Below are 23,780 nucleotides of genomic sequence, written 5' to 3'. Positions count from 1 at the left end.
CAAACCCGGACCTCCAGATCGTGAGCCCAACGCTCTAACCACTAGACCACGGGTGCAACAAAGGTATTTTAATATCACATTTACCGGTAGACTCATAAGTACCGTCCACACAACTTCATGCTATCTTAGTGGTCCACTTAACAGTATTTTGCCATTAGTACTATCTCCTTTAGTAAATATCCATGCTCCTTTAAGTATATTTATTGGTTATTGTCGGTTCCTAAGGTTTCTATTCGTTTATTTTATATATTGAATGGTATGAGTGCTTTGGAGAACCTAATATTATAGATACCTGCGCAAACACAAACAATCCTTCTAAGTTCTTAATGTCCTTCAGCAAGTTATTTGTTCTGAATTCAAATTCATAACGGTAATTCTAATACCACACTTAAAATGCTCGGTGACGCGTGGGTACGTAGTTCATCTTGTGATGGATGTACCTCTGATTACTTCTTCTGTCATGTGATTATATTTTGTAAGGAAAACGAATTTCGAGCGCTGGCAATACTGATGGCACCGACTGGAGGTTACGTGGTCTACCATAAAACGTCACTTTCAATTCTACTTCAGCTTTGGCGCTAAACGGAAGATATTTGTTATATTTACGTGTACTTGGTAAAAATATAACTTTATTGCGTTGAATCAGTGTTTTTCTGAGCTGTCTCCTTCAATTTTACCAAATAATAAAATATTACGAATTATTTAAATAAACAATTGTTTAACAAAAGGATGTCACTGTAAATAAACAAAGAATAAATGTCGTAACGTGAAACAAAACAATAAAAACTGCGTGACTGTAAACACGATTCGTTCAGTCGTACACTTTCGTAATTAAGGTTACATTAGTCTGTACCAGTACCGGCGCTGGCGAATCTTTTTACCGTGGCTTTTGTCCATTATCCACGGATGTCATTCATTACTTGGCCGGACAAATAGAAAGCGCTGCGGGCATTGTAGACAATGCTAGAGCAGAACCTCAAATATAGTTTTATCACCAAAATAAACTATGTAATTAAATCTTTACGCCAATTTTTACATTTTATATATTTGTATTACTATTTTCATATATACATATTTACACGGTGTTAGTGACATCGTAATGAAAAGTTTGAGAGATGATTCAAGCCATGATTCTGAGTTAATATCAAGTGAAATTTTCCTTTGCAAAAGTATGGTACTGAAAATAATGAAAAATAAAAAAAAACATGAATTTTCCGACAGAAAATTCCACTTCACTCTGTCACTAACACTCTGTATACATTGTTTTAAGTTTACGCGGTTATTATCATAATTAAAGCACATAATAACGGGTTCTTACCGCGTTTAAAACCAACCAACACCACTCCACTCTCACTCCAATCTCATCAGTCATCCCGTGATCATGGCACTTGCAACAGTGTCGAAATATCGGGAGTCTCATATCCCCATTTAAACGCGGTAAGAACCCGCTTTAACACTCTGTATGTATAATATACGTAGATAGATTAATATACTTATTTCATCTAGGTAGTTCTTATAATTATTTATTATTTTAGAATGCTAACCCGCTACGGGTTAAGAGTTATACCGTTTTACTATTCAAATGTTATGTTATAGACGTAATGAAATTCTTACCTGTCATCATAATGCTGTCATTACCCATCTTAGGACTTGGTAACTAAATTGTCGTTTAGTTTGTATTGGTTGAGGTAAATTTAGCTCGCTTCAACGCGGAGAGTAGAAATCGGAAGTGTCCTTTCTATACGTAGTTCCTACTGTTGTTTATTCTATGGCTTAAGTAGGTACCAAGATAAAAATATATACTGAATTCGAATGGTAAAAGCTCGAAAAAATCGTTGTATGTTCAGTAATACTTACATATACCAACTAATGTCGGTAAATCCTAAGACTTACACTTAAATCTTAAGATTTACAGTAACTATACATAGCTCCAATGCTAGACTGAGGTCGTTCAACTGCTTGTCTTCCCGGTCATGTCGTAATATCCGACAGAGAATAAGAAGTATAAATGATAAAAAGAGAGAAGAGACACACAGAGAGAGAGAGAGAGAGAGAGAGAGAGAGAGATTGTGTCCTTTCTTATAGGTTTATCACTTGTCACCGTAAGGTTCATCATATCTTAGGACTTATCAACAGTGTCTACAATTTGCCTTTAAGTAGTAGTGGCTCTGCCCACGTCATTAAAGATTGCGGCCGCGAGGATATGTTATACAGGTTATATATATGCGTAAAGTAGCGAGAGTCTGCCAGTCCCGAAAGAAACTGCGGGCGTGATAGCGTCCCATCTGGATAATAGCTCAGCCATTAGTAAAACAGAACTATGGCAGCTAGACATCTAAATACCTACTCAAAGGTTTTAATTATACCTCTGAAATGGATCATTATGGAAGTAGGTCGGACTAAATGTAGATTACAGACTTTTCCAGTATTTTTTCTTTTTAATAAATAAAAAAATACTCATCTCATTTTTTTATTTAAATTATCAGAATAGATTATATTATCTTTACGTTATTTTCTAGGTATTACTAAATTATCTACTCTCGCTCTGAATAAACTACGAAAAAAAAATAATACTTTTTATCGACGACGTTTAAAAGTTTCTGATACTAGTTTTTTGGGCAAAATCCTCTTTTAAATCAATAATAAATCAAGTGTAGATCAGTTTAGCTTGCCTTCCAAAACACGAAATCTACAAGACAGCAATACATCTTAAACAACCCGACACTAACACTTGTAAAACGAATATTTACCCTACCCGAGTGCGAACTTGAGACCTTACAAAGCCAAACATACTAGATAGAGCCTTCGAATTGCCGACGATAGCTCGTCAGTCCAACGCTCCATATCAAATGCGAGCTCCGAATTGATTTGAATTTGAAACCAAGACCCTATTGTATGTGTGAATGGATCTTCGTACAGTGACGTATCTAGGTTAGGGGTAATAAAAATATGGGCCCCTTTGGTAATAATTTGGGCCCTAATAGCAACTAATGCGCAAGTAATCAAAATGTTACTGTGACATTTATTTATTATTGTCTAAAAACATTATGTTCACATGATTTATAACATTTTTTGAATGACGTAAAATCATTGTTAATTTAAACCTTTGCCAGTTAATCATTGCAAAAAAAGATTGCAAAGTATATCTATGGAATGATTTTGACTTTGAGTACTTTGAATTTGGAAATAGCGCGGGAAACCCGGAAATTTTGCTCACGGAAGTTAGGCCCAAGAAAGTATGGCAAGGGGCCCCCGTGAGCCCCGTGGCCCCTCGCTCCGTCTCTGGATAACACTCTGTAGCTCGTCATGTCTTCAATGCTTTGTCTATTATTGTTCCCGATGACTTGATGGCATCCATGTTGACATGACGGCCATGTGGGCTCTTGTTCATATGTTGTTTAGTTATGAATGTTCTTTGAATACAATGAACGAAATCATTGCATAGTCAAGGTGAAGATGTACATAAATAATGAATCATTGAAAGCTGTGCTCGATCGTCAGTACGACGGAACGCTAGATGTTTTTAAAAAGTTTAATATGTACGAACATAAACAAATTAACTGATATTGTCAGATACTTACTACACATTGTTCTGTTTCTTTTTTAAATATTTGAAACTTTTTGTTTATTTGCTCCTAGTTTTTATTTTACTAATTGTATTAATTTCCTTTGCCTTTTAAAGCAATAAAGACTATACAAACAAACAACCTACTAACTTTCCATACTTTTAAGTATTATTAACAATAATAAATCTAATAATGTCTTTTTATTTGTTACAGCGGACCCGTTGCCCGGGAAGCATGTACCACTAGAGAGCTATGAGAGCGAGTTGGAGCGAGAGCACGCGCTCCCGACGTCTGTCCCCAACGCGGACATACTCAAGACTAACAGCAACCCGACGTATCACAAGCCGAGGTAAGCTTATCCCCTCCACTCGTATCAAATTGCGTGTTGAAGAATACCGCCTGCAACTTACTTGAAAATATCTAGTTGTGGTATTGTTGATCGACCACCGAGACTTTCATTTTACTTTAAATACATTGGATAGATAAGTGTATGCAGTGTTGTGGTGTGAAAAAAATGTAGTGATGAGAATTGAGATAGAGATGTTCCGATGGTTCGGATATGTAGAGACAATGGAAAGAAGACTTACGAAAAAATTGATGCGGGTGTGAGTGGTAGAGTTGGAAGAGGAAGGCCTGGGCCTATACCGCGATCAGATCCAGGATGTTTGACAGAAAGGCCAGGTCAAGTGGGTTAGGATCGTAGTAAGTGGGACTCTGAGGTGTCTGCCCACCCCAATGGGAAATAGACGTGACGTGATGAAGTGTAGAAATTGGACATTTCGTCATTTGAATAGTCAATATCTAAACGTCTGTCGAATATTACTCAAATGCCTGTATTTTCTCACCAACATTGCTCTAGAGCCATAAGGCCGCCCAAATTGTACTGTATTCATGTGTTATTTCTGATTGTTGAAATTTAGTTCTAAGCAATAAAGTATATTTGATTTGATTAACATTATTGAGAAACAGTTACTTTAATCCTCTTATCGACAAGAATGAACTGCTTTTGTTAAAATTAAACCAAAATCGTAAAACGTGTAGTAAAAGTTAAACCGCAATTTTATGTCGATATAAAAAAGTTTTTACTGGGCTTAATTTTACCATCACAGACAGGCGTTAGAGTTTATCTGGCGGTTACAACTCGAGATTATATCGCACACGATATCCAGTATTGTAATTCCTTTTTTTCGCTTCTATCTGCATAGTACGCAGAGGTGGAGGACAGGAGTCCTAGTACGGCTTTGAAGTAGACTACTCTGGGCGCCATCCCACTCGCGTCAGAGGGCCACTGCCCTATTTTTCCCTAAAAAGTAGCACGGAGAATGCTACACTGACAAGAGCGTGGCTCTTACATTAGTGATGACTGTTATGGGAACGAATAAACATAGAACAAAACAATTTCAATTCACATTCTTTGGAAGAAAAAAAAGAGCAACGCATAAATAAGGTTTCAAATTTCAATGGTGAGTAAGCATTATCGACGGATAGATCTTCAATTTTCCATCTCTCCATCAATCATTTTGTGTCAATAGATCTATAAAACTGTTGCGAACTTTTAAATGGCGTGTAGATGGAGCGACGGGTTTCTTCATTATGGAAGTTTTGTGGGGCTAGGAAAGTTGGAGGAGTGAGTTTGTTGGTGATTATTTTGTCGGCAGTTTATTGAGGAGGCATTCGTATAGTCTTGCTGATAAAACGTGGATAGTCTGGTTACGTCCTACTCACAGATACAAATAACGAAATCAATTCAAAAACTTCTATTTTTGAAACCCCTTTAAAATTAGATTTATAGATTGACTCGATTGGAGCCGTGGTAGCCCAGTTGGTAGAACGCTTGCCTCTCACTTTGAGGTCGCAGGTTTGAATCCAGCATAGGCCTTAACCAATGATTGTCGAATTTGTTTTCGAATTCATGTTTGGATCATAAATGATTATCACGTGCTCAGCGGTGCAGGAAAACGTCACGAGAAACGCATATTCCCGAGAAATGCATTTTCGGACGTGTGTGATCTAACCTGTATTGGGCCGGTTTTCTTCGCGGGTTGGAAAGTCAGACAGGCAGTCGCTTTAAAAAACCAGACCTGTCAAATCTTCAGGTTAGGTACGCGGACCCTGTTAATAACGGGATAATGCTAGGGAGATGATGACATTGAGAATCGAATCAGTGTCCTTTGCTTTAATGGCTGAGGTCTGAAGTATCTGGGCATTTTATAACAGCAGAAGTCGTCGCTAGTTTTTGTCTAAAAATTTCCATACTGACGTGTTTCAACGTTATTATTAAACGAAAAACAATAATTAAACGTCCACGGAAACGGAGCGACAATATTTTCGCTCTCACTCTGTCAGATCTTTAGTCGTTTCGGACCGCAAGCGGTTCGACTAATACATTTTTTGAATGGGTCGTTTCGCAACGCTGTGATTGGAGCTGTGCGAATCGCTCCAGGTCCTGGGATTGGGATGGATCGATTCGGACCACAGTGTCGCCCTCACTATTTGTGATTGGTTAACTCCACTGGTCTCCACTCCGCACCCTAAAGCTTTCTCCTTCAGCGGTTTCTATTCATCCAAGTTTCTATTTGAATAAAAACAAAGTTGGAAGCAATTGTTACTGAAAATCTGAAACTTCCCTATTGTATTGTGAGGGCTATTGTAGTACGTACACCTTTTATATATCTACTACTAGCTGTTGCACACGACTTCGTCTGCACTGACTTCAGTCATGAAGGAAGGAACCTACTTTAAACCTTAAATGCACATAGGTACAGTAGTCTCCGGGCTAAGTGGCCTGCGGGCGAGTTTACTCTTTTTATATTTTTTGTAGTCTACTCGCCTCAACGTTTAAATGAGACGGGACCAAAAATTTTTGGACCAAATTACCCCTTCGTACCTAGTTAACTGCAGTCATGGGCGAGTAAACTACAAAAAGAAAAGTATCTAACAAAACTCTCCCGCAGGTCAGATAATTGGTGGGCGACTAACCACCTAACCCGAATTGAGGTTGTATGCACATATTCACACCGATTATTAATTTTATACAGTCTCCGAAACCGCTTTTCACTACCGTGTCTGTGTACATTGATCTTAATAAGTCCCACCTAGGTTTTGATATATCTCGGTGCCAATTTTCATCGAAATCGGTCCAGTACTTAATTTTCAAAAGTAACAGGCAGACAAGTTACTTTGGCACTATTGGCATTTAGAATATCAGTTATGAGTAGCCATGGATACAACAATATAAATACATTTATTATTTCCACAGTCACTATGGAACCTATACACTTTCCTTTCATCCGAATATTTTGAACAATAGAAAACTTGTAATCGAAAATTTCAATGGAAACCATTCAATTGGGATTATAATAAATTCAGTTGTTTGCGCTTTAAAAGTATATTTTATTGTTTAATATTATTTTAACTTTAATAATCCTCAGTTAATCCGCAATAGAGTGGTAATGAATTTTCAGGCCCGTTTCACCACTGTTATATATATACTATGTATAAACGGAACGGAGAAACTTGCGTTAATATAGCAATAGCTAGGGAGTTAAAAAGGCCACATCAAAGCAATTCACCTAAAAAAGCAATATTGCTATTTGACATTTGCGCATACGAAAGTAAGTGCGCAACAAACAAACAAATGTCAAATAGCAATATTGCTTTTTTAGGTGAATTGCTTCGATGTGGCCTGTTTAACCCCTCTAATCTAAAACTGTTTAAGTAAGTTATTAAAATACTCTAAATTATTATAGCTCACAACTATATCCCAATTAGGGTAGTCAGAGGTACAACCATTACAAGATGAACTAAGTACCGACGCCTCACCAAGCTTTCTGTTAGACCAACGTGATGGGCGGTGAGCCGTATTGCCGTCTATAATAGTCAAGCTAACGGTGTTAGTGAAAACTAGAGCGTTAAAAAGCCACATCGAAGTAATTCATCCAAAAAGCAAATTGACATTTGCGCATATGTAAGTGCACAATGCCAACAAATGTCAAATAGCAATATTGCTTTTTTAGATGAATTGCTTCGAAGTCGCTTTTTTAACCCCCCTGCACTTAAGATAAATCAATAATAACATAACATAAACAGCCTATATACGTCCCACTGCTGGGCACAGGCCTCCCCTCAATCAACCGGAGGGGGTATGGAGCATACTCAATAAATCAATAACAAACTTAGAAAAGTTTAAAAAATATATAATATTTTATTACGTCGCATTATATGTGTATTTTCCGTAGGGAAAATACTATGTACGTGGGTTACTGAGTTACCCAACGGTTCCAATAAAAACATGAATATGGAGATTTCAATAAAAGATGCGGTGTTATTATGAAACCGCTCGAATTTGTTTGAAGTGTAATATTTCTTCCCCTTGTGGGTTCGACAACGCATTGACATTGACAAACACGAGTTGGAATTCAAAAGAACTTACAACGTGCGAGAATATGGACGCCGGATATTCTATTATTTTCTTCTTGTACGAGTCGACGTATTGTTTTTAGAATACACCCCTTATAAACATATTTGTTTCAAAAGTTGCATTCATTCTTTTATTAGGTACTTTTAAATTTCAACCGCGCGGTCGAATAGGGTATTTGAATGGGTCAAAGATAAATTATAAAACGCTAATCTAGAAATAGAAGCCAGTCTAAGATGATCAAAAATCCATTTCATTTTACTTTTCGAATTAGTTTCGAATTTTATTTATGAATTAAGTAACAATGAGTACGACGTTTGACCGCTTTTATTGATGACGTCACAGGACAGTATTTCCATACAAACTCCAAAGTAAACTTTCGTTGTGACGTTTTGTAAAAAGTATCTTATTTGACTAGGTTGTCAAGTAGCCTATTACGTTGGGCTAGAAGCGAATAAAAACATGTGACGTTATAACCGACTATGTTCATCTACCGTCCTTTCTGGCATAATGGACCATTGTTATTGGCAATAGGCTGCTAGATCCCTTGTCATGGTTCTTCATATAGTAAAAAGCTCGTAAGCGCCTCCTTGATAAATCACATTCGGTGTGATTCATTCGGTTAATTTGTGCTCTAAATTTTCACTTGCATTGAAATTAATTGAAGGAAATGAAGGTTTTGTTTGACACAATCGCATCAGCATGTGATTTTTTCAAAACGGCATTTATTAAAAGCCGACGATATCCATCTTACGACGTCGTTTCATAACTGTTATAGCTGTCACGATCTTGTCGGTGTAGCATTCCTCTCCATGCCACTTTTTAAGGAAAAATAGGGCAGTGGTTTCCCTCTTGCCGTCCGCCCCGCAGTACTCTGTCTAACGCGAGTATGATGGCTCCCAGTGTAGTTTATTTTAAAGTCGTACTAGGACTCCTGTCCTCCGCCTCTGAATATCTACTGCTGTTACTACTGCCCTCTCTCAGGTTCCAGGTTACAGTCCCTGTGACTCGCTTTTTCCATCCTACATTGCCGTACCGATGGCTTCCATATCTTCCTCAACAACCGTTGAGGTCTTCCGCCGTGTCCCTGGGCAAAGGTTCTACGTTATAGCCCGTAGGTCTGGGTAGCTATCCGAACTCAGCCATCATCTTACTCCGGCGTACTGAAGAGGCGCCCACGGGGCAGAGAAGATGACTCTATGAAACCAACACCAAAGGCAAAATACATGCAGCTGTACCCACCTTTTTTAACTTTTATCGTCTGACCCTCATAATGAATGAAAGTCCCGTTATCCCAACTCAGTCGAAGTATAGGACTAACATTAAACTGTAAATTACTTTGTGACCCTCAAATTATAACTCCCATCTAACTTCCCTGGTATGTTTTAAGTCGCTGATTCTTCAAGACGTGACTACTAACCTTAAGTCGGTTTTACTGAGGATACCTCCATTTACTACGGTTGTTGAAGTTGTGTAAATCTCTGAAACAGACGGCGATACGGTTCACCTATCACGTTAACAAAAGCTTATGACTATATCCTAATCAGGGTAGTCACCGGTACGTCCATCGCAAGGTGAACTAAGTACCCACACCTCACCGAGCTTTCTGTTAGACCAACGTGATAGGTAAGCCGTATCGCCGTCTATAATGGTCGAGCCATGATAGTCCTCCCTGTCGTATTCGATATTAAATTTCTGCCTAAAATTGACGTGTGTTCCATTTTTATGCCTGTCGATTACTAGTTCCTTTCTTTTTTAACAGAAGCGTCTTTTACAACATTTTACGTTATCGACAACAGAAAGATAAAAATAAATCTAGCTTTTCTGGCTATAGGGGATTTGATATAAATCTGGGATACACTCGTAGTGCGATAAACCAATAAAAGACAAGGAAAAATATAACATGAACCTTGTTAGCTATTGAGATGGACAGTGCATACATACATACCAATCAAATCAAATCAAATCAATTGATTTGCGAGAACACATAGAATACAAAAAAGGTGGTAAAATAATTAAATAACAATGTTGAGATGTGTTCGGCCTGCACAAATAAATAGAACATAAGACTGTACAAATAAATATACATAAAAAAAAATAAAAAAATGGTACATTGAAAAGAAAATTATTGAAAATATACTTATTATTAAAAAAATTACATAAATTAACGCCTGTAATCCCTAATGGGGTGGACAGAAGTAATAAAAGACGTCTTGCAACATATATGTATGTTATGTATGTTGAGATGTGTTCGGCCTGCATGCAGGCGTACAAATAAATATACATAAAAAAAATAAAAAAATGGTACATTGAAAAGAAAATTATTGAAAATATACTTATTATTAAAAAAATTACATAAATTAACGCCTGTAATCCCTAATGGGGTGGACAGAAGTAATAAAAGACGTCTTGCAGCCACTGTTGATTCGAAGTCGGTTGGTTGAGGGGAGAACTTTAGAACCCTATCGCACTAACATATTTGACAATAAGTGAGACTTACAGTTCAATTTATCAAAAAAAATAATGTGACATGGTACCAAAGTGTAATATTAATACTCGTGTCCGTACATAGGCTGTTTATCTTATGTTATGTATGCGACATCAAAACTGAATATTCGAGGGAATACGAATCAGAAATCAAAAACATTTATTCAACATAATTATCATGGATAAACTTGTTGAAGGTCAATGTAACATTTATGAATTTAGTATTTACGTCATTTCGCAAGGTGTTGTGGCTGAAGAGAAGAAATGACAAGAAACTGCAAAAGCAACACATCTTTTAAATCAATGAGGGTATACATTACAAGTTATTTAATAACTGGAGGAACACATTCAATACCAGATATTTTTATCATTTAGGTAGTCATTAATCTTATAATAAGCTTTTTTATATAAAGTAAGCTTCACATGCCTTAAATTTCATTTTTAATCATAAAGCTTTCCCAGGATTTTGTATCAAAAGTGGACGGGGACATTGTATTCCGATCACTTGTGACTCTGTCGATCCCATTAGTTATTATTGGCGTGATATATAAAAAAAATACTACGTTGCGCGGGTCCCGTGGTAAATGAACTTCCCTTTCTGGTAACAACGCCGAGTTAACTCGTCATTGCGATTATGCAAATACGCGTCCGAGTTTTTGCGCGAGTAAGCGTCGAGTCACGATAAATCGTGGTACCTAGCCGGGAGTATGGTGCCGCCACAATTATAGTGCCGGCGTAATTTCGTAATTCTAGAATAATTGTGTTGTACCTAATTACGCCGGCACTTATTGCTGAAGTTAGGAAGATTTGGTCGTTTAATGTTCTTTTTAAGAAGGAACTTAAGGATCTAAGGCGTAGCGTCGAGATTTTTAATAGCAGTTGACTTTATTAAACAGTTAAGTATGGACAGGATAAGTTGGTTTGACCCGCGCTAGTTCTAGCCTAGGCAGTAAGTTAGACTTTTTATTATTCTCGTCTAGATTTCTGCAAGAAAACAGGACCATGTAGGTAAACAACTTGGAAAATAATATTGTTACGAAAGTTAGGGTTTCTAGAAGATTCCGTGGATAACGGAGGATAAAAAAAATCTTCTGTCGTGTGGGTTGTGAGGTGGATTAACAACCTCATTAGCCAGGGTTCCGCGAAAAACAAACACACGTACATACATAAACTCACGCACGTAATGCCTAATGGGGTGGGCAGAGCCACAAGTAGTCAAAGACAACTTGCAGCCAGTGTTGACACGAAGTCCTAAGATGGATATGATGAACTTTATGGTGACAAGGGATCAGCCTATCGCCCATAACAGGAGTTCATCATGTAAGACACTATTCCTCTGTCGGACCTTATGACATACCCGGGAAGACAAGCAGCTGAACGTGTTCTATGTTTTTTATTTGCTCCCAGAACAGCATAGAAGCGAAAAATATAAAACAAAAGAATATCCTGCTATGCCCATTGTAATTTAGGTAATCATTGCTATAGGTAAACATACAAATCTTATTTTACGCTAAGTGAAGGCAAATAATAAAAAAGAAAACAATATATTACGGGCCAATCGTGGGACTAGCCGGATTTAAAGGCCCCTAAGCAAGATTGAAACATTAATTCTGACCCGTCAAAATGGTATAAATCCCGAATATGGGATGTGGTACAAGTTGAAAGGGAGTACTTACCAATACTGTAGAATTTGGAATAATACTGCGTATAGAACGGCAACTCTCCGCTCCCCGCCAGCGGCTGAGCTAGGTTTACCTCAAGCGCGCGCCCCGCGGTCTTACGCCTTCTTCAATCGTATGGGCGTCAAACGTCACACAGTGACGCGCGTGTACGATAACGTCAATGTGTAGTGTACACATAGGTATAACGAGGTTACAGCGCAGCAACCCACATTCCCGAGAAATGCATTTTCGGAGGTATGTGACCTAACCTGTATTTTCGGATTTGCCTTCGCGGGTTGGAAGGTCAGACAGGCAGTCGCTTCTGTAAAAAACCGGACCTGTCAAATCTTCTGGTTAGGTAAGCGGACCCTGTGAATAATGCTTAATTTATGTTTGAGTTTAAAACGTCGTATTTACCTATTGTTTATTGTAGGCTATGTAATTACATTTCCCGCTATTATTTTGTCACTCGAGCCAAGAAGCGAAATCCTGTATATTTCGGAAAATATTCCCTTTGTACCGAGATCCGAAACAATCATTAATCTAAATGTTTTTGTAACGAAACTACATTGTAACGCACTCCCATTGTCTTACCCAACATAGTATCACGCCTGCATCCCCAAAAGGGGTGGGCAGAAGTGTATATACGTATCACATAATAATAAACATAAGTAACTTAAGCCTGTTAAGGGGATATCTATATAAATAGATATATATAATTATATATACGTAATAGGAATCGGGCAATAACATGTAAATATAATTTCCTGAAAATATGAAAGCAAAATTAACTATTTCCTGAAAATCTGAAAGCAAAATTAACTCGCGTCGTATTTTTGTAGAGAATTAATTAATTATTTTAATGTATTAATAGAAAAGGTAAAGTTCTTCCCACGGGTAGCAAATGTAGGATTGGTTTTAGTAATTTAGCAAACACAATATAATACATACTTCAAATGACAGAGAATACAGAAAAAAAAAGGAAAGCTACCACCAACCGAGTCTATTTTTAAGGCGGAAAAAGTCTGCAAAGATCACTAAAACAGATAAAATATTTAACGTACGTAGACTAGTATTGACGCATAGCGCCATCTAGCGGGAAGTAGCATAACTACATATGGCGCTAGTCAATGGTTTTAATTTTTTGAATATTTTTATTATTATTGTTGTGGTATTCCTTTGTATAAATTTAATATTGTTGAATATTATTTTCTTTACAATTCAATGTAAAATTCTTATTTTATAACTTTTTATCTATACTCATGAGCAACGCCACCTAGTGTCGAATAGAGGTACTAACCGCCATTTACTTGAGCAAAAAGCTTAGTACATGAATCCTTGTATTGTAAAACAAAATAAAATTAATAATAGTAACATTGTATTATAATTTCTTGGAAACAATTCCAGTATTTCCATTGTCTCATTGAAACTCGGTGTGCGTACCAAAAATAAAATGGACTGAATGGCTAAATATATGGCTAGGCGCCAATTTCTATCATTTCCATACAAGCTTTCTGACCAAGCAGTGAGATCCTTGTTTTGTATAAGTTTATTATGAAAGAGAAGGTCCTATGATAGTGGTAAAACGGGGTTAATGACATTTTAGAATTTCGCGGCTTTCGTACGGATTCCGCGCGCATTATTTTGCGTTAATTTGGTTTTCGTTTAAGATATTTGTTACGTATATGTTTTGATATTTAGGTATTACACGTGACGCGTTATATATTCATGTGGCTAAAAGCTACCTCGTTCTACGTAACTACCTTATCTACCTCATTTATTATTAAAATCGCTTCGCAGGAATATACATTATACCTCCCGACCTACTGTAAAATGATAGAATGTGTCGGCTCTCAAACATGTGTTAGCTTATTCTTCAACAGTCGTTACAAAAATGTGGTTGCATAAATACATTTGAAAATCAATCCGATTTGAGTTCGAGTGCACAATCGATTAAATAGGTAAATTAACTCAGTTTTAAAAAACACCCACGCACTCGTATTGACTTTTTTCTTTCTGTGGCTGCATCGTTCAGAAACATTCTAAAACGATGATTCTGACAGCGTCAAGGTTCCGAAGAAACACCCCATTCACTAATAACGACTTATTTGTCGTCGACTGTCAGTCGCACAACCAACCATCCGACTGACAGCAGAACAGACCACTCGACGTAGGTACTCGTATTTCGTGTCCAAACGTATTTTTAATTTAAAAAAATATGGCAATACTAATGAATGTAAAAAACAAAAAAAAAAACAAAAAACGACAGAAGTAAATAGAAGAATTGGTTTAGTTTATGCCTGCACGAATTTATTGCCTATTCTCAGGGGTAAAAATAGGTATGTGTAAATTTGAAGTCGGTTAAAAAATGAATTTGTTAGATATTGAAACAAATTCCAGAAAATTGTAATATAAAAGATGAGGTTGTATGGATGGAGTACCTTTGCCTATACTAAGAATGTAAATACAAAAATGAGAATATGTGTTTTTTTTTTTTGGGAAGTTAATAGTCTGGTTGCACGACCTTTAAGCTAAAGCTGTGAATATGTGAAAATCGTAACAAACTGCTAACACTACCTACATATTGCTAAAACTATAACTTTTCCGTTTGGTTTTGCCACAGTCGGGCAAAGAAGAAAAAACCGTATTAGATAAATTCCGTGGCTGACTGCGATTTTGCGAAGTCCTGGCTTTTAGAATGCAATGCTCGTCTGTTAGCGTTCTCACGGGCAGATGCAAATTTTGTACTTTATTGAGTTTTTATTGAAATTTTACGATTCCGACTAACTTGGGGCTAATACTGCTGTCACGAACGAAGCGTTGCTTAGTTTAGTTCGCTCTTTGAGTAGGTTTGATTTCGAGGAATATAAACGATCTGATTTCTTTTTTATCGGTTTTGATATCGATACATTTAAGCCATTGGGTTCGATTTTTTTATAGATTCTTCTTGTTGATTTGAATCATTAAAAACTTTATAAAAAATATTATTTGTTAATTCGTAGTAACAGAGTGACTTTCAAGTCAGTTTGCTAAACAAAGATTAATTTTATCGTGGACGAATTTGTTCGCGGTTACGCTATTTATTTTTAAGTGGCAGCGGTCAGGTTTCAATACAGCCTGTTTAAAATACCCACATAATAATTTTCTATTAGTTCTTATTTAGTAATATTTGGTGCGTATATTGGATTCGTATGTGTTAAAAGTCTACGACTCTGGGAATATAGTAGCGAATTAAGATTGATTGACTCGAAAATTGGTTCTCTGTCAATATTATGGTCTCGCTCGCGGCTTTAGATGGGGCATCACATTTGTCTGAACGCTAAAGGTAAGCCTGCACTTAGCAGTAGCTACTGCATTGCAGCGGCTGGGCTGTACGGCGCGCTGCGGCCAATCATTCAACCTGCATTACTGCCATTAGTAAATTAAACCCGGAATTTCTTATTAAAGCGTCCATTCTTTTAAATGCAAAAAATACCGTTAAGTACACACTGGCCCCGATTCCTCCAAACTCCTAATTTTATTTTAAGTTATGCCTGTCATTTTCTTATCCGTTGAAAAAGAAAGGGATGGTTAATCGACAGGCATAAAATTTATAAAATTGTCATCGATAGCTTTCGTCACATTCTCGGCGTGTAGGGGCGCTAGCGTGACTAATTTAATGTAAGGACGACGTCACACTGCGGGCGTTTGCTTGTGCCTTCACGCCGGTAATGTAGCAAGAGCTTAAATGTTCCATACTAGCAAGATGTGGAGATAATTTGCAAAGGACATACTTATTTACAAAAGTTACAGAAAGATCCCAAATGTTACCCGTAGCGTAGGTACTTTAGTTACAAAAAATGTAGAACCATCATGTTTTATTAGTATCAATGTACCAAGACCGCATAACTAACATCATGTCTATCTCTCCACAGACCGCCGGCGCACCATGGCGCGGCGCTGCTGGCCGGCGTGGGTGCAGTACCGTCGTATGCGCCGCCTGGCCGCGCCTTCTTTACGCCGCCTCTGCCGCCCGAGTACCGGAACCCCTTCGCTGACAAGCCTACGCTTAGAGGTAATAAACAAATATTGTTATTAGTGCTATATGTGACGAAATTGTTACACGATAATATCGCAATTATTAATATCACGTAGATGTGTACCCGGTTAATGGAAATAGACTCGCCCCTTATTTCATGGAACTTTAACAAAGCTGGCGAGGAGTTGACTTTTGCCTACTCCTTTAGGGCAATACAAGCGAGATGCTATGTTATGTTCAATTTAAGATAAACCACAAGATGAATATGAAGTACTTAATAGGTACGTAGCTTTATTCACCACGAAATATTTTTTTTAAATGTCCTTCTCTAATATCGTTCTTATATCGTTTCAGGCACAAACACAGATGGCAACAACTACCTTAACCGAAGGCCTATCCCTCCGCCATCGCTGGGCCCGGGCCACGAGCGGATCCCCATTAGGCCTCCCGGTCAGGTACAGGTACCTATATTTCTTTTGGTTTTTTATTTGATTAATATTATTTCTGATTAGTATATATAACGAAAATCTGAATAAACTTTTATTAGGTACGAATAATTTATATAATACTTACCTATTGATATTTATGTATGAGATGTAAATTCGCCCAGTTTCAAATTCATAAACTTTTGTCCATTTCTTAAGTATGTACCTACTTATACTTATAGATTATTATCTGTAATCTAATAACACAAATAATAATACAAGCTAAACATTATTTGTAATTTTCAGTTTTGTGTTTATTTTCGGTTTTTTGGCTTTGACTTATTTCATACTTTAATCATATCTCATACCAAAACAATCTTGAAACTCTTGAACAATTTCTAACCAGAAACTTGTAATTTTCAGGAGACGTCATCACCACAGGTGCCGGCGCCGCCCCCCGCGCCTCCCGCGCCCCCCGCCGGAGTAGAGCCACAGAAAAAGAAGGCTTTAAATACTCCCAGCCATAAGGTACATATTTCGTTGTTTAAACTATGGTTCGGTTACGCTTGACGTTTGGTTATTTTGTGGACACGAATTTATGTATGGGTTTGAAAGAGTAGCGACAGTCAGTCTTGTCCAGATTGCGTGGTAAACGATTTTTGTCTAACAATATAGCTCTCGCCACACTACAGGCGTGACGAGGCACTACCGTGACAACTCCATCGTCACTAGTACCTAGTTGTAATGTAGAAGAGACATATAAAATATTAATATTTATGTTGATAAAATCATAGTACTTGTAAACATACCAATAAAGTGAGCAGTACGTAGATACTGCGTCGTCTAGAGATAACGTAGTTTTCTCATCGTGGTGTGATTATATTATAATTTGTTCGTCCGCTATCACCTCGGGCTTGTCGTAAAAACCGACGGCGGGAATAATACCACGCACACACCACGATGAGAAAACTACGTTCTCGACGCAGTATCTACGTACTGCTCACTTTATATTATGTTTTTTACCATCCTTGCTCATCAACCGAACCACTATTCGTTGTACTTATTCTATGATTTATTTGTTTATTGATTGGAAGTATACTACGTGAAGCCACGTCATCGCTTACGAAACTAACACAAGTTCATTTTTTAAATCTTTGCCGCTGATCGCTAGTTCGGTGCAAAACAGTTCTACCTTTGAAAGCGTTTAAACCAGTTGTACCTAATAATAAAACATTTCCAAGTAGATACTTTTGATTTGTCTGAACTTCTGAAGTGCTAATGATGATAAGTAGTGATGTGTTGAGTGGTGTAAGCCAGAGTGCACGGATGTTTAAATAATGAACATAAAATAAGAGTTTGTTGAAGAGTTTGTGTTTGTAAGAGTTTGTAATTTGTGGAAGTAGTATGTAATATTATCGTAAAGTCGACTAGATAGTGCATTTTTCTCCACGTTATTTACAGCTTTTTAAATAAATAAGTTGTTAAAATGACACTGTCCCTAACTTCCCTAAGTATTTATTCTACGCTTTGCCCAAGAAACTTGCTCGTTACGAGTACATTCACATTGTTCGTTTCGTCTTGTTTAGGTGTCGAACATACGGGGCGTTAGTGACTTCGTAACGAATACTAAGGGGAGTGATTCAGACAGAGACTTTTTTAGTTTTTTTTTTTTTTAATTATTTTCAATTCTATACTTTTGCGATGGAAAATTCCACTTGATATTAACTCGAATAATTAGCTGAATCGGCCCCTCAGTATTCGTTACGATGTTACTTACACCCCATACCAGTACATACAGGTAGCCATACAAAAGTAGGTATGGGTGTTAGTGACACCGTAACGAACATAGTCCTTAACTTATATTTAAATATTAAGGGATTTAAAACTAATTTTGTCTTTTTATCTTCCACAGCCCGAAGAGTTAGATCCGGACACGAAGCACGGAACGGACCAAGCCAACTTCACAGACTTCGTGCCAAACTCCTTGAACATCCCAACCATATCCCGAATACTATCCGGGTCCAACGGACGCAAGGAAGACATTCCGGATGTGCTACTCCGGACCGTCACCGCCAAACCTCAGCACACAGAGAAGACGTCAAAATCAGACATTTACGTCACTAAAGACTCCAGTGTTACCCTTAGTGACGCGAATAGAGACGCATCCACAGAAGGATCGGTTTTAGCAGTGTTAGATCCGGAAATGAACATAGATAGACCTTTAATTATAGAGCAGAATGGTGAAACTAATACTAGGAGAAACTTACAATATTCTACTAATAAAGTTAACGTGACCAGAAAAGAGGATTATATTCCTGCGACTACGATAGGGTTTGAACTAAGAGACCCTGAAATGTCCACGGAAAGGTACCATAATCTTGCTGTGAATTCTGATAAGAAGATTTCCAAGCAGGATCCTAAGAACAACGGGCCAGTTTCAAGACCCGGAGTCACTTGGCCGTTCGCGTGGAACGTTCATATTTATCTAGCAACAGTGATGTTCACGATCCTAGCCGTATATTCTATATTCAAAATCATCTGCTACAACAAGTTCACGCATTTATTCACTCAGTATTACTTCATTATTTTGCACTTGATCCTAGTCTTCGTTTGTTTAATGCGGATCTTCTACATGTGCTACGATCCTTATAACATTAACAGCTCGTTGCCTATTTTCTTGAGCGAAATCCTTCTCCACGTCCCTGAGATATTCCTTAGCATAGCATTCGCTTGCACCATTTTGTTTCTTCTCACGAACAGCATAAACTTCAAGAATACATGCTGTTCCTTCTTGTTTAGGTCACGCACCGTCATAATCGGGGGATGCTTGCATTTGCTGTCCTGTCTAATGTTGCATATCTTTGAAAATAGTAATACAATATATAGGACTCCTCACGGAGTAGAAAAAAGGGTATTAGGTCTTACATGTCAAATTATATTTATCATGGCCTGTCTTACTTTGGGGCTTTGCTACCTTTATGTATATAGAATGCTCAAGTCGGTACTACAGAAGAAAAGCCACACGTATATACATGGTTTCCAGAATCTGTACCAAGCGATACATATAAACTTAGCCACGGCATTACTATTCGTGCTGATGGCTACACTGCAGATCTATGGTATCTTTGGGATAACCCAAGTAAACATGACCAAATTCAATTGGCTGCAATGGGGATACCAATTCTCGTTGCGACTCATTGAAATCAGCATAGTAGCTCTCATATCCTGGGTAATAAGCCTTAAAGTCGGGATTGTAGCATCGTTGCAGCACGAAAAAGCTGACGGGCACAAGATATCTGGCTTAGGCCTGTTCCCTTGCACAGCTGGGTCTAGTAACGAACAATTCGAGTCAGACTACCCAGCAATATGCAGTACCAATACCAATCTTCACACCTATACTTTAAGGACGGGAAAGCCAATCTACGAGTCTACAGGTCATCATCCAAACATACCAGAAGGGTGTTGTGCAGGCCCTATAGACCATCAGAGATTCCAACTTAACACCCTAACAGGCAATTGTGACAATAATTCAGGGACGGAAAATTATTCTGGACATAGTTCCATAGCGAACGCTGGCCATAGCAGTTCGACAGAGTCCAGCAATGCTACATCCAGCCAAGGCGTAACCAATCATTTGATCAAGCATCATCCGAATATGGGTTATAACGGGATAGAATCTGCCTCTGATGACCACTATTCCAACTGCGATCCTGCCATTCAATCTTTGCAAGGTGATGATCCTCTAGACCACGAATATAATGTCATCCAATATGGAAGTAACAGCGACTTCATAAGAGACATCAAGAACCAAAACTACAACGGAGGTTCGAACAGAAGTTCGCACAACTTTAAACACATGTCGTACGATAGAGTATCCTCTAGAACGAACAGCAACCCTCGCAAGAAGCACAGAGCGAAAAACAAGAACGTCCAGAACTGTATGACGATGGGATACGACTCGATGGGCCACCACTACCACCAGCCACATTTACCTGATGAATACGGGAATTATAACACTGAAAACGCTTCGTACCACGCGTCAGGGATTCAAACTCTGAACCCGAATAGGAGTTACGGAGATCAGATAAGGAATTCCCAACGCCGACACTCGCCATCAACGTCGATGGTAAATTCTAGTGGGAGTCAGAAACGGGGGAAAGGGAATGGGTTCCCTGATAGACCGAAGTCGACTGATCTGTACGGGTTCACTGAAGACCCTAATGAGAGGAACTATCCCTGTGCCCTTGCGACCCCACAACCGGCTCCGAGGAACTGTGGATATGAAGCTTCATACTCGCAGCCTCAGGATGAGATCCCTAATGAAGCTGAAGGGAAAAGCATGTTAGTAGCCCAAGACGGGTTTGTTAGGTTCAGGCCACTAGAAGACGGGCCGTCTACTTGATTTACCATCAAACTGCCGCAAGCAGTGGAAAACCTTAGCTTTTGATATGAATCCCTAACTCGAACATCAGATACCGCGTGAATGCAGATGTCGAAGTGTTAAACAAGTTTGACTGTCAAATGTGAACCTCAAGTTTGTATCGAAAGCAAAGACTCTGGAAAAGTGAGAAAATAGGCAGCGTTTTTTGGTTATTAGGATCTCTGTTGTTATATTTTATTCCAATAAAATGTGTAGATATATGGACTATTTGCAAAGTCTACATAATTGATATTGGAATTTAATATGAAAACCTCTAAAAGTATATGGCTATTCACGCGTGTTATTTGAAAAAAATCGGACCTGAAAGTTTTATTTTCGTAAACTTAAAATGATAACCAATTTTCAGGTGTGGTGTTCTACTTTTTACGGCCAAGTAATTATTATAGTTAAGAATGACTAAAGCAGCTTTTTAATGATGTTCAAGTTTGGTACACTAGGCTGAATTTGATAAGCCTCATAAATTAGTGTACACGTAAATCAATGTATAGAAACTGTATATACAATTAGATAGAACTACGATAAAAAAAAAACTATATTTAAGCACAGGCCTCATGTACATAGCGAATTTTTTATAATTTTAGTTATAAAAAACATTTTTTAAGTAAGCGACTCGAATATGCCGCCATTGTTTCGAATATACAGATTAAAATATATCAAATAATCGTAAAAATGTTGATCATTGATTAAGGAAATAATATTTAACTGCCATCATAATCATCATCGTAAGGTATATTTTTGTTTTATAATTAAGAATGAAAGGGTCAAATCGTACCTATTATTTTTTTAACACTTCTGTTTTTGTTTTATTTTTATAATATGCCCCATAAAGTATAAAGTTTTGATTTTATTACCTGTACCTATCGATTTTATTTTGAATCCAGTGTACTCATTTTGAAGTTATTCGAATTATAATTTCGAAAAATCTTTGATGCGAGGGCAGACAAGAAATATTATTTTATATAATAAACGATAGTAATAATAAATATAAAAGAGCTATGTATAAACCAGCCTACATTGCCATGATTATAAAATAGTTATCCCAATAATTTAGTAAGTTTTAATTAAATTGTATGTGATATAATTATATGAACATTTTGTTTTCAAACGAATCTGTCCAATAGATTAAAGAATTTATATCATATTAGTATCGCGAGATTTTTCAACATTATTACTGGTACCTAACATTATTCTGTCCTTTTGTAACTGACATATATTTAGTAAGGTACCTTATGGGGTCAAAGTAAGAAAATACCCAAAAAAAATATAATAATACCGGAACAAAATGAGATGTCGCGTTAAATTAACGCAGTCATTGGATTTAAAGTGTGACATAGGTTATTTGACGTTTTGACTTCATAAAGTTACCTTACAAATTATTTCTTCTTGATAAAGTGACATTAAATATACTCGTATAAATATTGGTATAAAATATTAATCATAACATTTTTATTGTCCCATATTTCAGTCCATTTGTATTGTATTGTCCAATTTAATAAATTCTATCAGAAATATAAAATTGTTTTGTCCCAATGTTATACCTATCTATATATACGTGACTTATTTCAACCATTTTGCAATGTATTAAGGTATTTATTTGTGTCTAAAATAGGTACGAAACTTTTGTGGTAGTATTAAAATTAAACAGTGTTAAAATCTGAAAATAAGTGTTACCACGTTAGGATTTTTAGGTGATACCATCAATGAAAAATAGAGGTATTTTTTTAAAGTTCCATGTTCTAAACCTGGATTTATTTTGAATACAAATCTTCTCATAATTATGTAAAAGGTGAAATGCTGTCTGCGTCAAAAATCTTTTCTTACTGATGAGCTATTTGATCTTCGATTTGTATTCGAGTGAATTCGGAACGAGAATTCAACTAAGTCATTAGGAAAATACAAAAAAATACCACTTACGCGCCATTTTTTAACAAACATTGTTTTTAATTCACCTGTTAGTAATACATGCAAGATATATAAAAATATCCAATCACAAACTATATTTAATGTAGATACGTTACGCAACATGAATGTACGTTGTTCATAATACATTTTATTATAGGAAAATGAGAATATCGCAAAATGAATGTTGGCACTATACAATAGATAGGTAATAATAAAAATATAAAGATAAATGTATAAAATTAGACGAATAACTAAATATTTATAAACGATATTACCATCTTGTTCGGTTCTGTTTATTTTGTGGGATATAAGTGGCGATAATTGTTACTTGGTTTGCATTAGTATAGCAAATTGAAATTGCAATAAATCCTGTTATGAAACTTACTTGAATTATTCCCGCTGCCCACAAAAAAGTTTGTAAATCACTTTTTTTAGAATACTGGAATTAAGTTTCATTTCTCACCACTAGATGTCACTGTACTAATGTAAGCAAAGTGTACAATGGCCCCGATTCCTGCAGACATCTCTTAATTTTACTTTAAGTTATACCTGTCATTTTCTTATCCGCCGAAAAGGAAAGGGACGGATGATTGACAGCTCTTAATTTTAGGAAGAATGAGTAAATAAATGAATAACCCGGGCGAATTTTTAGACGGTTGTTTTAGATTTGTGCTTAAAATTGACGTGTGTTCCATAAATTTTATGCTTGTCGATTACCCGTCCCTTTCCTTTTCGGCGGATAAGAAAATGACAGATATAACCTAAAATAAAATTAGATGGTATTTACAGGAATTAGCACCACTGTGCTCATAATAATAATTCCTATGTACATAAATTATAACCTAAATATTATGGTAAATATA

The 23,780-nt window shown here is 37.0% G+C and overlaps 1 protein-coding gene across 7 annotated transcripts in view; it reads left to right on the top strand.

Moving 5' to 3' along the window:
• LOC126377827 (uncharacterized) overlaps positions 1 to 23,297 on the top strand; it is an 848,135-nt gene extending 824,838 nt beyond the window's left edge. For 5 of the 7 annotated variants that reach the window (XM_050025756.1, XM_050025755.1, XM_050025754.1 and 2 more), the window contains 5 exons: positions 3,780 to 3,915; positions 16,046 to 16,185; positions 16,504 to 16,610; positions 16,998 to 17,102; positions 18,487 to 23,297. In XM_050025756.1, coding sequence (XP_049881713.1) covers positions 3,780 to 3,915; positions 16,046 to 16,185; positions 16,504 to 16,610; positions 16,998 to 17,102; positions 18,487 to 20,976 — 2,978 coding nt within the window. In that variant the 3' untranslated portion in view covers positions 20,977 to 23,297. The remainder of the gene's footprint in view (positions 1 to 3,779; positions 3,916 to 16,045; positions 16,186 to 16,503; positions 16,611 to 16,997; positions 17,103 to 18,486) is intronic. The other 2 variants (XM_050025758.1, XM_050025760.1) reach the window with 1 other exon arrangement.
• The last annotated feature ends 483 nt before the right edge of the window (positions 23,298 to 23,780 follow it).

The sequence above is a fragment of the Pectinophora gossypiella genome, chromosome 24 (assembly GCF_024362695.1).
Source record: "Pectinophora gossypiella chromosome 24, ilPecGoss1.1, whole genome shotgun sequence".
In the NCBI taxonomy this organism is placed as follows: domain Eukaryota; kingdom Metazoa; phylum Arthropoda; class Insecta; order Lepidoptera; family Gelechiidae; genus Pectinophora; species Pectinophora gossypiella.
The sequence above is the reverse complement of the archived record's forward strand: the minus strand, read 5'-3'. Positions and strand labels throughout refer to the sequence as shown.